Genomic DNA, 15,149 nt, shown 5'->3' with positions numbered 1-15,149 from the left:
TTATCTCTTGATTTTTTTTTTTTTTGTAATTGAGAGAAAGTAAAGTGAGATGAACAGATCATAAGTATACAATTTCCAGAGTGTGACACATGTTTATACCTGTGAAATTAACAATCTAATCAATATATAGAAAATTTCCTTCACCTCAGGAAGTTTCTTCATTCTTCTTTCTGGTCAATGCTCACCCCTCATAGAAAGTCACTGCCCTTTGTCAATTTATTTAATGGCTTGTTTGCCAAATTAAGTTACTTTTCTTTCTTTATTTAGTTTTATTTAATTAGTTTTTATTTAGAAATCATAATGACATTTAATTTGCCTGTCTCGCCTCTCTGCTCCTATAAATTGAGATGTAGAGGTAAAAACTAGGGGAGATTGAGGAATAAAATAAAAAATATATTCTTGAGTATAAGAATTCTGATGAATATATATTTTTCAATATGTGTTAGAATAACTTATTTATAATCATACTTCTTATTCATGGCTCTTTCCAATGCTCCAGGCTCTGTTATCCTATGCCTCTATGGATTTTACATCCTTCATTTTTCCATCTCTGTGTGCCTTAGTGCCCTGGTTCAGCATCAGCAAGCTAGGGCAGAGATAATGGTACATTTCTTACAATGCATTTAAAAAGATAAAATGAAAATTGATCAGTTAAAACTAAACAATTAAAAGAAAAAAGAATATAGACTAGTCACTTGGCATACTAGTCTAATTCAGCTCTCATATGCCTGTGGAAAAAGAGAAAAATGGCTGGACCTTATGAGAAGTCCTAAGTCTTCTTTATGTACCTAGCATCCTGGAGTATTAAAGGAGGTCAGACTACTATGAGGGGTTAGGCCCTACCAGGATTTGCACAGGAAGTACAAAAGTGAGAGTGTGTACCATATGAATGGTGGTTGAGCTTCAAAGCACTATAAATCTGTGCTCACGTAAAATGTGGATCCTTGCCATGCCCCAGGCTCTAAGAAATCAGATTTGAAACTTCTCTTTTCTTGAGGAAAGACTGGTGACTCTTCAGAGGGGGTAGGCGGAGAGTAAAGCATAGAGAGAAAGAGAGAAGTTCCTCCTTAAGGATTGTTTCCTTTTATTTGAGGGTGTTTTTGTGAAGTTTTTCAAATTTGCCTAGAAAATGCCTTTGGAGGGGAAGGGGTTGTTACTATTTGGGGGATTAGAATCATTCTGGTATAGTAGTAATAATATTTCTAAGACAATATGTTTGTAAACTGCCTAGCCTACTTCCTGGTATACAGTAGGTGGTCAGTGAATACTAATTTCCCACTGATGTTCAGAGAAGAGCATCAGAGCCTTAGGAAAAAAATGGCTTAGAAGTGCGTACATGAACCAGAAGAAGTAGCATTTAGATAGGCTGATATTGGGGAGGACATTTTTGTCATGGGATAGTAGGAGCCAAATAGCAAACCTCACTTTGAGTACAGGTGAAAAGTAGCAGAAAAGATGACTATACAGGTAATTTGTGTCATATTTTGGAAAGTCCTTAGTGTCACTGAGAGGTTCATAATAAATCTGTTACGGAATGAGTCACTGAAGATGGCTTTTAGGCGGAAGAGTTACCTAATCAAAGCTGAGCCATGGGGAGATGAATTTGGCAGTGACACGTGGCATATGCTAGAGCAAAGAAAGCCTGATGACACAGAAACCATTCTGGAGAATAGTGTAGTAATCGAAGCTGAATGAAAGCCTGATTCATGTGTTTGATTTTCCATTCTTTTTTTCCAGCAAATTCAAATACTTGCATAATTCTTATCATGAATACATATTTTTATGTATTTGTTTTTTATACGTGTTTGTATTATAGTACTTTGGGGAGCATTTTCATAAGAATCACTGATTTTAAATTTTCTAACAATTCTTCAATATAAATAGCAGGTAGTCTACTTAAGAGTAGACCTAAGGGGCAGTCCCGGTGGCGCAGCGGTTTAGCGCCGCCTGCAGCCCACGGCGTGATCCTGGAGACCTGGGATCAAGTCCCGCATTGGGCTCCCTGCATGGAGCCTGCTTCTCCCTCTGCCTGTGTCTCTGCCTCTCTCTCGCTCTGTATCTCTCATGAGTAAATAAAATAAAATCTTAAAAAAAAAAAAAGTAGACCTAAGTCTGTTGACTCCCAATTTCATATTCTTTCTGCTTATATGTTTTTGCATTTTGTTTTATTTTATTTACTTTATTTTTTTTAAAGATTTTATTTATTTATTCATGAGAGACACACAGAAAGAGAGGCAGAGACACAGGCAGAGGGAGAAGCAGACTCCACGCAGGGAGCCTGATGCGGGACTCCCCGATGCGGGACTCGATCCCGAATCTAGGATCACACCCGGGGCGGAAGGCGGGGCTAAACTGCTGGGCCACCGGGGCTGCCCTGTTCTTGCATTTTATTTTATTTTTATTTATTTTTAAAAGATTTTATTTATTTTATTTATTCATAGAGACACACACACACACACAGAGGCAGAGACACAGGCAGAGGGAGAAGCAGGCTCCATGCAGGGAGCCCGAACGTGGGACTCGACCCAGGGTCTCCAGTATCACGCCCTGGGCTGCAGGCAGCACTAAACCGCTGCGCCACCGGGGCTACCCTGTTCTTGCATTTTAGAAGCAGCTTTCAAGGCTACCATAAGCAGTCAGGAATTTCATATACTTGGTAATATTCAGGGCTGTAATGCAAATGTTTTTCTCAGGAAACCGAGAACTATAAAAAAACAAACAAACAAAAGGAGGGCCGTCTGGGTTGCTCAGTTGGTTGAGCAACCGATTCTTGGTTTTGGCTGAGGTCATGGTCTCTGGGGTGTGGGGAAAAAACCAAGGGAATACTGGACGTATACAGTTTAGTAGGAAGAAAACTGGAACAATTGGAGTTTGCAGCTACAGCTGAGGATTAGGAACTGAGAGGTGGAAAACTGAGAAGAGGATCTCTAAAAGCTTTATTTGCTACTTTCAGAGATCCTCAGGTGGCTAAAATGATGGTGTTATAATATTTCCCTAGAAAACATCGATCCACATTTATCACAAGCACTAGTGTACTGTGTTACCTTATCCCTAAATTACTTCATTGGAATGATGGAAGGGAATATAAAAAATTGGTAACATTTATTGTATTTGGGAAAAGAGGTTGATGTCATAAACTGGAGTAGAATTTGTATTTTTTAAATTTTATTCCATAAGAACATTGTGACCTGTTTGAAAAGAAATTAAACTCTTTTCTTTCTCATGTCCTTTACGTGGATAGAATGTGTTTAAAATACTTAATTATATTTGAATGTAACATAAATGGCCTGTATTTTCAGTTCATTGTCCATATATTTTGCTATTATTGCAAAAAAAATGCATGTCTATAGTTGAGAATTAACTATTTGAAATAAAAAAAAAAAGGAAATGCTGCTAGACTCTTAGTCTGAAATCCTTAAATTGCAAAACTACTTTTCTGTTTTCTTGTTTAGGTTGGGTGTTGAAAACAAAAACATATTTTAGTAGAAATTCCCCTGTATTATTGCTTGGAAAATGTTACCATTTTAAATTTGAAGGTAAGTGCTAAATTTATAACCCATTTAAAATCTTTGTCAAAATTCATTGTGTAACTATTTTCATTGTTTTAGTTCTAGATAATCTACTTTTGGCATATTTCTTTTTTTTTTTTTTAAGATTTATTTATTTTATTCAGAGAGAGAGAGACTGAGAGGCAGAGACACAGGCAGAGGGAGAAGCAGGCTCCATGCAGGGAGCCCGACATGGGACTCGATCCGAGGTCCCCAGGATCACCCCCCAGGCTGCAGGCGGCGCCAAACCACTGCGCCACCGGGGCTGCCCCGCTGCGCCACCTGGGCTGCCCGGCATATTTCTTTTTGTTTTTTACTTATACTTCTTCTATTGTAGTAAAATACACATAAAATTTACCATCTTAATAATATTCAACTGTACAGTTTGATGTATTAAATACATTCATAATATTGTACTAATAACATTACTACCATTTGTCTCCAGAAGTTTTCATCTTGTGAAACTGAAACTCCCCAGCCATCTTTCTGTTAGCCTCTGGCAACCACCATACTACTTTTTATTCCTGTGTTTTGGCATATTTCTTTTAAGAGCCTGTGTTTTATGTAACACAAAATATATTGCCGTATGATTTGGGTTCCTTTTTTTTTTTTTTTTTTGATTTGGGTTCCTAATAAACTCCTTGAGGTTGAGGATTATGACTTCTTTTGTTATATCCCTCATAGTTATGGACTTAACAATAGTATGAGTGCTAATAAGTAAATATGATTTGAATTGATATTTTTTATCAATTAGTATTTTTTATCAAGTTCTCTGGTAACTTTATTATTATTATTATTATTTTTAAAGATTTTGTTTATTTATTCATTAGAGACACAGAGAGAGAGGCAGAGACATAGGCCGAGGGAGAAGCAGGCTCCCCGTGGGGAGCCCGATTCAGGACTCCATCCCAGGACCCCAGAACCACAGCCGGAGCCAAAGGCAGATAGATGCTCAACCATTGAGCCACCCAGGTGCCCCTAATGAGTGCCTTCTATGTGTCAAGCATCGTGCTAAGCTCTTTGTAAAATGTCTTTAATTCTTACCACCAGCCTACGAGGTTGATTCAGATATCCTTACCATAATGAGTATGGAAACAGGAGCTTAGAGAAGTTAAGTAATTTATCCAAAGTCACACACATTAAATGGCACAGCTGAAATTTAAACCAAGACTATGTCTCACTTTACTACTGGTGTTTTTTCTACTATATGTCTTTGCTTGGTTTTGTGTGTATGAGTGTGTATTTTGTGTGAATGTGCATGTATGTGTAAGAGAGAGGGAGAGAATGTGCGTGAGAGTATGTTATTCATTATCAAAGGTTTAATTTTTGGTTGACCTATTTTGGCATATCATTTATCAACAATTTTCTAAAACCTTGTAAATGTAATAATAACAGCTAACATTTATTATTTATAATGTGCCAGGCAGCATTTTAAGTAATTTACATGTTTCACTAATTGAATTCTCACATCATTCTTGAGGGATGAATAAGAAGGTGATGGACGAAGAAGGGATGCATTTTAGGTAAATAGAATGGCACAAGGTATTAGAGAGTATATTTAAGAAACAGAGATGTCCAGTGTTGGTATGGTGGGAGAAAATACTGAAATGGATCAAATAATGGAGAGCTTCTTGAGTGCTATGCTAAAAAGTTATGTCATTTGTTTATAGGCAGAGGAGAATATGGGCTTTGGAGTCAGACAGGTGCTTTGAATTTTTGCTCTTTTTACTAATTAGTTGTTACTTAAAGCAAATTATTTATTCTTCCTAAGTATTAATGATAATTGTTTCATAAGGGTTTAGTGATGTGCCTGGTACATATAAGCATCCTAAGTAGTAGTATGAGTCATGATATAGGAAATTGGAGAAAAAGTTATTAGAATTTTAAAAATTCAATTAAAAAATTTTAAAAGTAATCTCTACACCCCGCTCTAACTTATGGCCCCAAGATCAAGAGTCCCATGTTCTACTGACTAAGCCAGCCAGGCACCCTTTATTAGAATTTTTTTTTTTAAGGATAGCACTATATGTTTTTTGGAAGAAATACTTTGAACTTTGATCCTTGCAGTAGGCTCTTGGGGGTCCTCAACTCGAGAGACAAAAAGTAAATGATTGTAAGACATATGAATGAGACAAATAGAGAAGACTACAGTTGACCCTTGAACAACAGGTTTGAACTGCACAGGTCCACTTATGTGTGGATTTCTGCACAGAATAGTAATGTATTTTCATTACTTTTTTCATTACTTACATTACTTAGTAATGTAAGTATACATGTATACTTAATGTATTTAAGTATAGTAATGTATTTTCTCTTCCTTGTTTTTTTTCTTAATAATATTTTCTTTAATTTATTATAAAAATACTGTATATACTACATATAACATGTAAATATGTGTTAATTGACTATGTTATCAGGTAAGGCTTCTGGTGAACAATAAGCTATCAGTTTAAGTGTTTGGGGACTCAAAAGTCATATATGGATTTTTGAGTACAGGGTTGCGGTTGGAGCCCCTAACCCCACATTGTTTAAGGATCAACTGTATTTTGCTTTGGTTTAGGAGTGGTGATACAGGGATGGAGAGGGTGTGGGGATCTGGAGGGAGAAAAGAGAGGAGCTAGAATGGTGGTAGGAGGCTGCATGTCTATTGAGACATTCCCTTGTTGACATACCCTGATCTTAAGTGAAGTCAGTTAAGCTTACGAAATGCTGGATCTAGGAGGAGTTCTTTTGGAAAGGGGATGAATTTGACATGTGGAATGAAGAAGACAACTCATTGCAGTGGCTGGATGCAGGGAGGACCATTAAAGCTTAAGCTATGGAGAACTAGCAGAAATCCTGGGGGCTAGCTTTGGACTCCTACATCTCACAAAATTTGGGGCATAAGTAAGTTTACTAAGTTTTCAAGATATAGAGAGTGGGAGTGCCCAGTTGGTTTCTTAATTAGAATGATTTTAGAGCAACAGAATGCCAAATTTCACATGATTTTTTTCAGTAATCATATATTGAGAATGTACTGGTTAGGACATTGATCTTGCCCAGAAGGAGCACATACTAATAATAACTAAATACATATTTTAGAAGAATAACTGACAGAAGAATGATTTGAAGTCAGTTGAGTCAGCTCAGCAGTTTAGTGCCACCTTCAGCCCAGGGAGTGATCCTGGGGTCCTGGGATCGAGTCCCATGTTGGGCTCCCTGCATGGAGCCTGCTTCTCCCTCTGCCTGTGTCTCTGCCTCTTTCTCCTTCTGTGTCTCTCACGAATAAATAAAAATAAAATCTTTAAAAAAATGAAGTCAGTTAACAGGCAAGATACAATGACTCTGATATAGGGTAGTAGAAATGGAAAGGAGGAGATGGATTTGAGATATTTTAAGATAGTATCAACACCATTTAATAAATGATTTGGTTTAGTAACATGAGAGACAGGAGGTAAAGAAGACTTAAAAACTATTATCTTGGATGATAGGTGTATTAGTAACCAAATGTGCTATACTGAAGGAAGCATGGGTTTGGGGGTACATGTAGTGTTTGAAGTAGACTATTTAGAAATGAACAGTCGGAATGAAGTAAACTATTTAGAATTGATTTGTATTTATTTTCAAAGTGGTGGCATTTGAGGCCAATGGGTAAGGTCACATTGATGGAAAGTACAGGTGGAGAACATCCATCTTTAAGGATATCCTGATAAGGAAGAATTAGTGAATGAAATTAAGAAGGAACAGGCAATATGTAGGACAAATACCCACAATGGTATATTATCATAGAGATCAAAGGAAAGAGACTTTCAGGAAGAAGGAGTTGGACAAAATGCCCGATGCTCAAAAGAGGTCAAGTAGGAAATAACCTTAGTAGAGGCTCTAGGATTTGTTAATGAGAAATTGCTGATGACTTTTGAGAGAGTAGTTTCACCAGAGTGGTAAAGGTAGAAAAGAACAGCAGCTAACCTACATTTATTGATGTGGGTCTGTGTTATGCATCAAGGCCAAATTGTATTGTTTTAAGGAGCTAGTGGTATGACACTGTGGTAGAGAAAAGCTTCTTATTTATTTATTTATTTTTAAGATTTTACTTAATATTTGAGAGAGAGAAAGAGTGAGTGCAGGAGCAGGGGGAAGGGGCAGAGAGAGAGACAAGCAGACTCTGCACTGGGCAGGGAGTCTGACACTGGGCTCAATCCCAGGATCCTGAGATCATGACCTGAGCCAAGGTCAGATGCATAACCCGCTGAACCACTTAAGCACTCCAGAGAAGAACTTCTTATATAAAACATAAAAACACAGCCTATACAGGAAAATATCAATCAATTTGACCAAATACAAATTTAAAATATCTACATGACAAAAGAAACCAAAGTTTCATAGCAAGCCAGAGAGAGAAGATATTTGCACACTCTCATCCTCTTTTTTTTGTGTGTAGATATTCTATCTGTGTGTGTATCACACAATGATCTTTCTCTCTTTCCATCTATATCTTAAATAAAATGTTAGTCTCCAAAATAATGAACTACAGATTAATAGAAGCACATAAACAACCCAGGAAAAAATGAGCCAAGAAAATGAACAGGTCAGGTGCTTTTTAAGTAGAAATTTGAATGGCCAAATGCTATGCTATGCTAGTAATAAAGGGAGTGCAAATTTCTTAGTCATCAGATTTACAAAAATGGAAAGATTTCATGATAGCAGATGTTAGCAAGACTGAAGAAATAGGAACTCAAGCACTGCTGATGGGAGCGTATTTAAACTGGTACAGCCTCTTCCTGAGTAATTTGAGAGTACTTAGAAAAATTGGAAATACATACAACTTAGGACCCAGCAACTTGACCTTTAAGTATTTACTACAGAGAAGTTCTCTGTAATTGTGGACAGCACATGTACAAGGATGTTTATTGTAGCTTCATTTAAGCAAATATTTTATTTAGCAAATAAAAAGTTGGAAACAACTTAAGGATTCATTAGTAGGGAATTTGATGAATAAGGTTATTCGTTTATTCCACAAATATTTATTGAGAGCCTTATAATGTGCCAGGCACTGGAGTTAATGCTGAAAGTATGACAGGTACAGTCCTTATTCTCAAGGAGCTTGCTGTCCAGCAGATGAGAGACATCCAACAAACAAGTACAAAAGTTATTCCCATAGGGTATCTGTGATGGAGCAGAAGTACAGGCTGCTATAAAACTACAGAAGGAGACCAAATTGGAAAGATTGCTAATGGATGCATTTCAAAATAGCTAAAACAATACGGGGATGTATTAATGTACACAAGCAGAAGTCCTATGTAGGGATGGCACTAGGTTGGTTAATTCAGTGCCTCTGTGACATCAAGGGCTCATGCTCTATTCATCTTCCTACTCTGCTAATCTTAGCATGTTGGCCTTATCTTCATCTACTGCTCTTTAAAGTAGCAAGTATCTGTTTCAGCACCAAGCTGGGGTGTATGACAGATAGGACAGAATCCAGTGGGAAAAAGGCCCTTTTCTTCAGGGCACTTGGTGGCTCAGTGGTTGAGCGTCTGCCTTTGACTCAGGTCACGATCCTGAGGTCCTGGGATCGAGTCCTGCTTCGGGCTCCCTGCATGGAGCCTGCTTCTCTCTCTGCCTGTGTCTCTGCCTCTCTCTCTCTCTCTGTGTCTCTTATGAATAAATAAATAAAATCTTAAAAAAATTTTTTTCTTTGTATTATTTTTTTATTATAAATACTGAACTTTTATTACTTTAATAATTTTATATTAAATCTTTAAAATTTTGAAATTACGAATCATTCATACATAGAAAAGATAAAAACCTTGTGTATACACTTTTAAGGAGAGTAACAAAACTGTACTCAACAGGAAAAATACAACATTACTTTTATTTATTAACTTTTTTTTTGTTTTTAAAGATTTTGTTTATTTATTCATGAGAGACACACAAAGAGAGAGAGAGAGGCAGAGACACAGGCAGAGAGAGAAGCAGGCTCCATGCAGGGAGCCTGACGCGGGACTCGATCCCAGGTCTCCAGGATCACACCCTGGGCTGAAGGCGGTGCTAAACCGCTGAGCCACCTGGGATGCCCTTTATTTAACTTTTAATTCAAGTATAGTTAACATACAGTGTTATATTAGTTTAAGGTGTATAATATGATGACTCAGTAATTCTATCCATTGATAATTGCTCTGTGCTCATCACAGTAAGTGTATTCTTGATCTCCTTAACATATTTCACCCATCCACCTACCTACCTCCCTCAGGTAACCACCAGTTTGTTTTCTATAACTAAGTCTGGTTTTTTTTGGTCTCTTTTTTCTTTGTTCATTTGTTTTGTTTCTTAGATTCCACATATGAGTGAAATTGTACGGTATTTGAGTAATTTTTAATCTCTGTATGCTTATTCTACCCAATTATAGCCCTCCCATGCCAAAAAATCCTATCGCAATGTCACCGGTGATTTTGAATGTCCTGTTTCTGATCTTTTTGAGAATGGAATCAAACTATATTTTGCTTCTGTTACTTCCTTATGACTTTCAAGGTTGTATTTTTAAGAACTGTCCATGTTGTTATGGTTGTTCTAGTTTTATTTTTATTGCTGCATAATATTCCACTATATGAATTAACACAAATCATTCATTCTATTATTGATGAGCATTTGGTTTGTTTTTTAGTTTTTCAACATTTTGAAAAACTAAACAGTATAGACAACAGTGTCTGTAGTGTTTTCTTGCATTATTTACTGATTTTTAATTCAATCTCATTGTAGTCAGACAAAATATTTTAAATATCAGTAATAGAATGAGATTATGTGTGTGTGTGTGTGTGTATTTATTTATTTGAGAGAGAAAGAGAGAGAGCATGATCAGGGGGAGGAGTAGAGGGAGAGGGAGAAGCAGACTTCCCGCTCAGCTGGGAGCTCGATGTGGGGCTCGATCCTAGGACCCCAAGATCACAACCCAAGCAGAAGGCAGATGCTTAACTGACTTAGCCACCCAGGTGCCCCAACAGAATGAGATCTAAAACGTGTTCAGATTTCTGGAAATTAAGTGATAGAGCTCTGTGTAAGTCCTCATTTCTTCGTGCATGCCATTTTTAAATAAAAGTTGTGATTTAAAAAATTCCAAATTCTGGGATGTTATTTCCACAACATTTGGGCATAACTCTGGCAAAATCTAGAGCAATGCTGATCCCTAAAAACAGTAGACAGGGTACAAAAAGCAATAGCACACAGAATAAGATCACTTGATATCTTACTTTAATGCCCTTTCTAATGTTCTACAAAGAGATCCCTAGGCAAAAGTCCATCCCTGAGATGCTTTTAGTTAAGAAAAAGCTTTTATTTTCTAGCCTTTTACTTTTAGTAACTTTTTTACTCTCTACTTTTTAAAAAAGTTCCTTTTTCCCTTTTGTCCATGTACTATTTTCATTCTTAAGGCTAAACTGATTGTCTGTAGATATTCCTCAGCTCAAAAATTAGGGAGAGATCCTTATCTTTGTTCAATTTACAGTTAAATCATTTTGGCCCCTATGATAGAATTGGTATGTCAGAGATAGCCTCAAATTACATTTTTCCCTAAAAGTTTCTGGGCCTATCATGTCTTGAATCATCTCAGAGAAAACCTAGAAAAATCCTATCAGATAGGGGCATGGTATCTGTGAAAAGATTAAGCTTACTTAGAATGAGATAAAATCCTCAATTGCTTCTCACACAGATAACCTGTAAAATTAAATTTTGATATTTGGTCAAGATAATACTACCTGGCAGGACCACTTGGATTTATATAATATAAATATTATTTGTAATATATTTTATTTATTAATCAGAAATAGAGCATGAGCAGGGAGGAGGGGCAGAAGGAGAGGGAGAAGCAAGCTCCCCAGTGAGCAGGGAGCCCTGAGTAGACCGATCCCAGGATGCTGAGATCATGACCTGAGTTGAAAGCAGAGGCTTAACTGCCTGAGCTACCCAGGAGCCCCTGTACTACAAATATTGACATAACAATGCACAACATGGGCAGCCCTGGTGGCTCAGTGGTTTAGCCCAGGGTGTGATCCTGGAGACCCAGGATGGAGTCCCACGTCAGGCTCCCTGCATGGAGCCTGCTCCTCCCTCTGCCTGTGTCTCTGCCTCTCTCTCTCTCTCTCTCTCTCTCTGTGTCTCTCATGAATAAATAAATAAATAAACTATTTAGAAACGAACAAACAAAAAAACAATGCACAACATAATATCTTACACCGGGAAGGAAGAATTATATAAAGTGAAGAGTTTGTAGCTCAGGAAAGGTAGAGAGAGATAAATTTAAAAGCTTGAAAGATGCCAGATTTAGCCTAGTTAAAATAATTTAATTTTTTTTGCAAATGTGTTGTAATATTAGTAGAAATGAAATGATAGGTAAATTATCAAATTTAAGAATCTTACACTTAATGGGGCACCTGAGGGGCTCAGTTGGTTAAGTGCCTGCCTTCGGCTCAGGTCATACTCCCAGGGTCCTGGGAGCCCCAAGTCGGGCTCCCTGCTCAGTAGGGAGTCTACTTCTCTTTCTCCCTCTGTCTCTCCCCACGCTGGTGCTCACCTGTGCACATACTTTCTCTCTCTATCCAATAAATTAATAAAATCTTTTTAAAAAGAATCTTATATTTACTTACATTTTGGACATATTTGTAGGGCCATATTCAATTTCTAGGCATTTTTGTTTGTAATTACTTCAAATATTGAGAGAGATTCATTGATAATGGGAGCTTGGCAGTCATTTTTTGTATTGTCATTGAAACTGTATGCCACAAGTTAGCTCCATTAAGCTGAATATTATGAAGTTTAGGTGATTGTAATTTTTTCAGAATGAGCTTGAAGAAGGATAGATGTAGGAAGGATAAAGAATAAAAGCGTGATAAAATTGCTTTAACATCCTGCAGAAGGATAGTGGAAATAGAACTCCTTGGAATTGAGAGTTATAGGCAGATTTATCTATTCACCTGTCCAGCCACCCAAAACAAGAAACATTTATTAGGATCTACTTGTGTTAGGCACTGTGCTGCATGCTGAGGTTGTAAAGGTTTCTAAGATATTCTTTTTAGGAGTAATCAAGTAATGTCAGTTCATTTTGAGAGAGTAATCAAGGAATGTTAGTTCATTTGAGCCCTCATGTTTTGTTATTGGGCAAATAGTGACCATAGTTTTCCCATAGAAACTGTACTACAAATAATAAATTTGGAAAAGCTTCTTGAAATGAAAAATGTGGTAGCGCCTGGGTGGTTGGTTAAGCATCTGCCTTTGGCTCAGGTTCTGGGATGCAGCCCCAAGTGGAGCTCCCTTCTCAGGAGAGAGCCTGCTTCTCCCGCTGTCTCCGCCCCTCCCACCACTGGTGCGCTCTGTCTCTCTGTCTCTCTCAAATAAACAAACAAACAAATAAATAAATAATAATAAATAAATAAATAAATAAATAAATAAATTCTAAAAAAAAAGACACGTGGGTAGGAGCAGTTTTTAAAAAATTTTATTTAAAAAAAATAGAAAATTTTATTTCAACGTGAAAGGATAACTATATTTTAGAATTTCATATTTTACTCTTTAGCTTCTTAGTTTTGATTTTATAACTTGAGTATAAATATTCATGATAATAAATACAATGTGCACATTTTATTTGATCTTTAGAACTAGTTTATGTGATTACATTCATCTTTACATATTGACAAATCATGATATTTTATTTGCAGATCTCATTTTAGAGAGCACTAATATGTATATCCTGAGCCAAATGAGGCAAAAGGAAAAGGTATTTTTATATTAACCCCTCATAAAAGAGTTGATTATATTTGGAATATAGGATATTATTAACAGTATTACTGATGATATCTTTTTTTTCTTAAATATTTTATTTATTTATTCATCAGAGAGAGAGAGAGAGAGAGAGAGAGAAAGGCAGAGACACAGGCAGAGGGAGGAGCAGGCTCCATGCAGGGAGCCAGACGTGGGACTCGATCCCGGGACCCCAGGATCACACCTTGGGCCGAAGGCAGCACTAAACCGCTGAGCCCCCCGGGCTGCCCTGATGACACCTTTTATTAGCTAGCTTAAGAGCATACAAAACATTTCCGCATCCATTCTCTTTTTTTTTTTTTTTTTTTATTCATGATAGGCACACAGTGAGAGAGAGAGAGGCAGAGACACAGGCAGAGGGAGAAGCAGGCTCCATGCACTGGGAGCCCGATGTGGGATTCGATCCCGGATCTCCAGGATCGCGCCCTGGGCCAAAGGCAGGCGCCAACCCGCTGCGCCACCCAGGGATCCCTCCGCATCCATTCTCATTTGATTTTCCTAACAGTCTGATGAGGCAGAATAATATATATCTTCATTGAAATTGAGAAAAAGTATCAGAAAAACTGTAATAGACTCCATATCTGATGGACAGTGATGGGGACATAATAGCATTATTGAAGTTTCTTTGCATATATTTAGACTATAGTTCATATTTTTATTTTGTAGATGAAAATAAACTGTTACCTGCAAGATCAGGATGTACAATAGAAGATCATGTAATTGCGGGAAATGTAGAAGAATTTCGTAAAGATTTTATTTCAAGAATATGGTTGACCTACAGGGAAGAATTTCCTCAAATAGAAGGCTCGGCCTTCACGACAGACTGTGGTTGGGGCTGCACATTAAGAACTGGCCAGATGCTACTGGCTCAAGGACTCATACTGCACTTTCTTGGTAGAGGTAAATCAAATCTCTGTTTGTTGGTGGAGGGGTTGTGTTTTTTGTTTTTGTTTTTTGTTTGGGGAGGAGGGGCAGAAGAAGAAGGAAAGAGAGAATCTTGAGCTGGCTCCATGCCCAGTGCAGAGCCTGATGTGGGGCTTGATCCTCAAACCCTGAGATTATGACCAGAGCCAAAATCAAGTCAGAGGCTTAACTGATTGAGCCACGCAGGTGCCTCTTTGTTTGCTTTAACTCCAGCTTGTAAACTGCAGATATTTTCTATGGTTAATTTCTTGACTTCCTGACGTCTCCTGAAAGTTGTAATTAATCTAGCATATTCTAACTTTATTGAAGTAGGCTAGATATGGCTTATATCTAACTACAATTTTTTAGTAGCCTTTGGATTTTTTTGGTGTTATTATTTAGTTCTTTTTGATTGACTTCTCTGGATTATCTCCAGTTCAATAAATCTTTTTAAAAAAATATTTTATTTATTTATTCATGAGAGACAGAGAGAGAGAGAGAGAGAGAGAGGCAGAGACACTGGCAGAGGGAGAAACAGGCTCCATGCAGGGAGCCCGAGGGGGGACTCAATCCTGGGTCTCCAGGATCAGGTCCTGGGCTGAAGGCAGCGCTAAACCACTGAGCCACCCAGGCTGCCCCAGTTCAATAAATCTTGAGCAGTTAACAACAATGACTTTGAGCAGTTAGGTGATGTTTTTACATTATTTAAATCTTAAGAAATTTAAACTGGTTTCTTTATTTTCTCTCTACATATCAATAATGCTTTAAAATATTTTTATCTTTGCAAATATGATTATAATCAGTTAAATTGACTAGGCATATTCATAATAAGGTCATTATGTTCCTAGATTCCCAAAAATGTAATTGATTCTTCTTACATATATCTTCTTACATATATTTTTTTTAAAAAGA

At 37.2% G+C, this 15,149-nt stretch overlaps 1 protein-coding gene across 9 annotated transcripts in view; it reads left to right on the top strand.

The window, feature by feature from the left end:
* ATG4C (autophagy related 4C cysteine peptidase) overlaps nt 1–15,149 on the top strand; it is a 160,454-nt gene that overhangs the window by 105,175 nt on the left and 40,130 nt on the right. For 8 of the 9 annotated variants that reach the window (XM_035717108.2, XM_025427901.3, XM_049109541.1 and 5 more), the window contains exons 3-4: nt 3,453–3,536; nt 14,001–14,234. In XM_035717108.2, the coding sequence (XP_035573001.1) occupies nt 3,453–3,536; nt 14,001–14,234 (318 nt within the window). The remainder of the gene's footprint in view (nt 1–3,452; nt 3,537–14,000; nt 14,235–15,149) is intronic. The other variant, XM_049109540.1, reaches the window with a different exon arrangement.

Source organism: Canis lupus, chromosome 5 (genome assembly GCF_003254725.2).
Source record: "Canis lupus dingo isolate Sandy chromosome 5, ASM325472v2, whole genome shotgun sequence".
NCBI classification, from domain to species: domain Eukaryota; kingdom Metazoa; phylum Chordata; class Mammalia; order Carnivora; family Canidae; genus Canis; species Canis lupus.
This window is presented reverse-complemented; position numbering and strand designations above follow the sequence as displayed.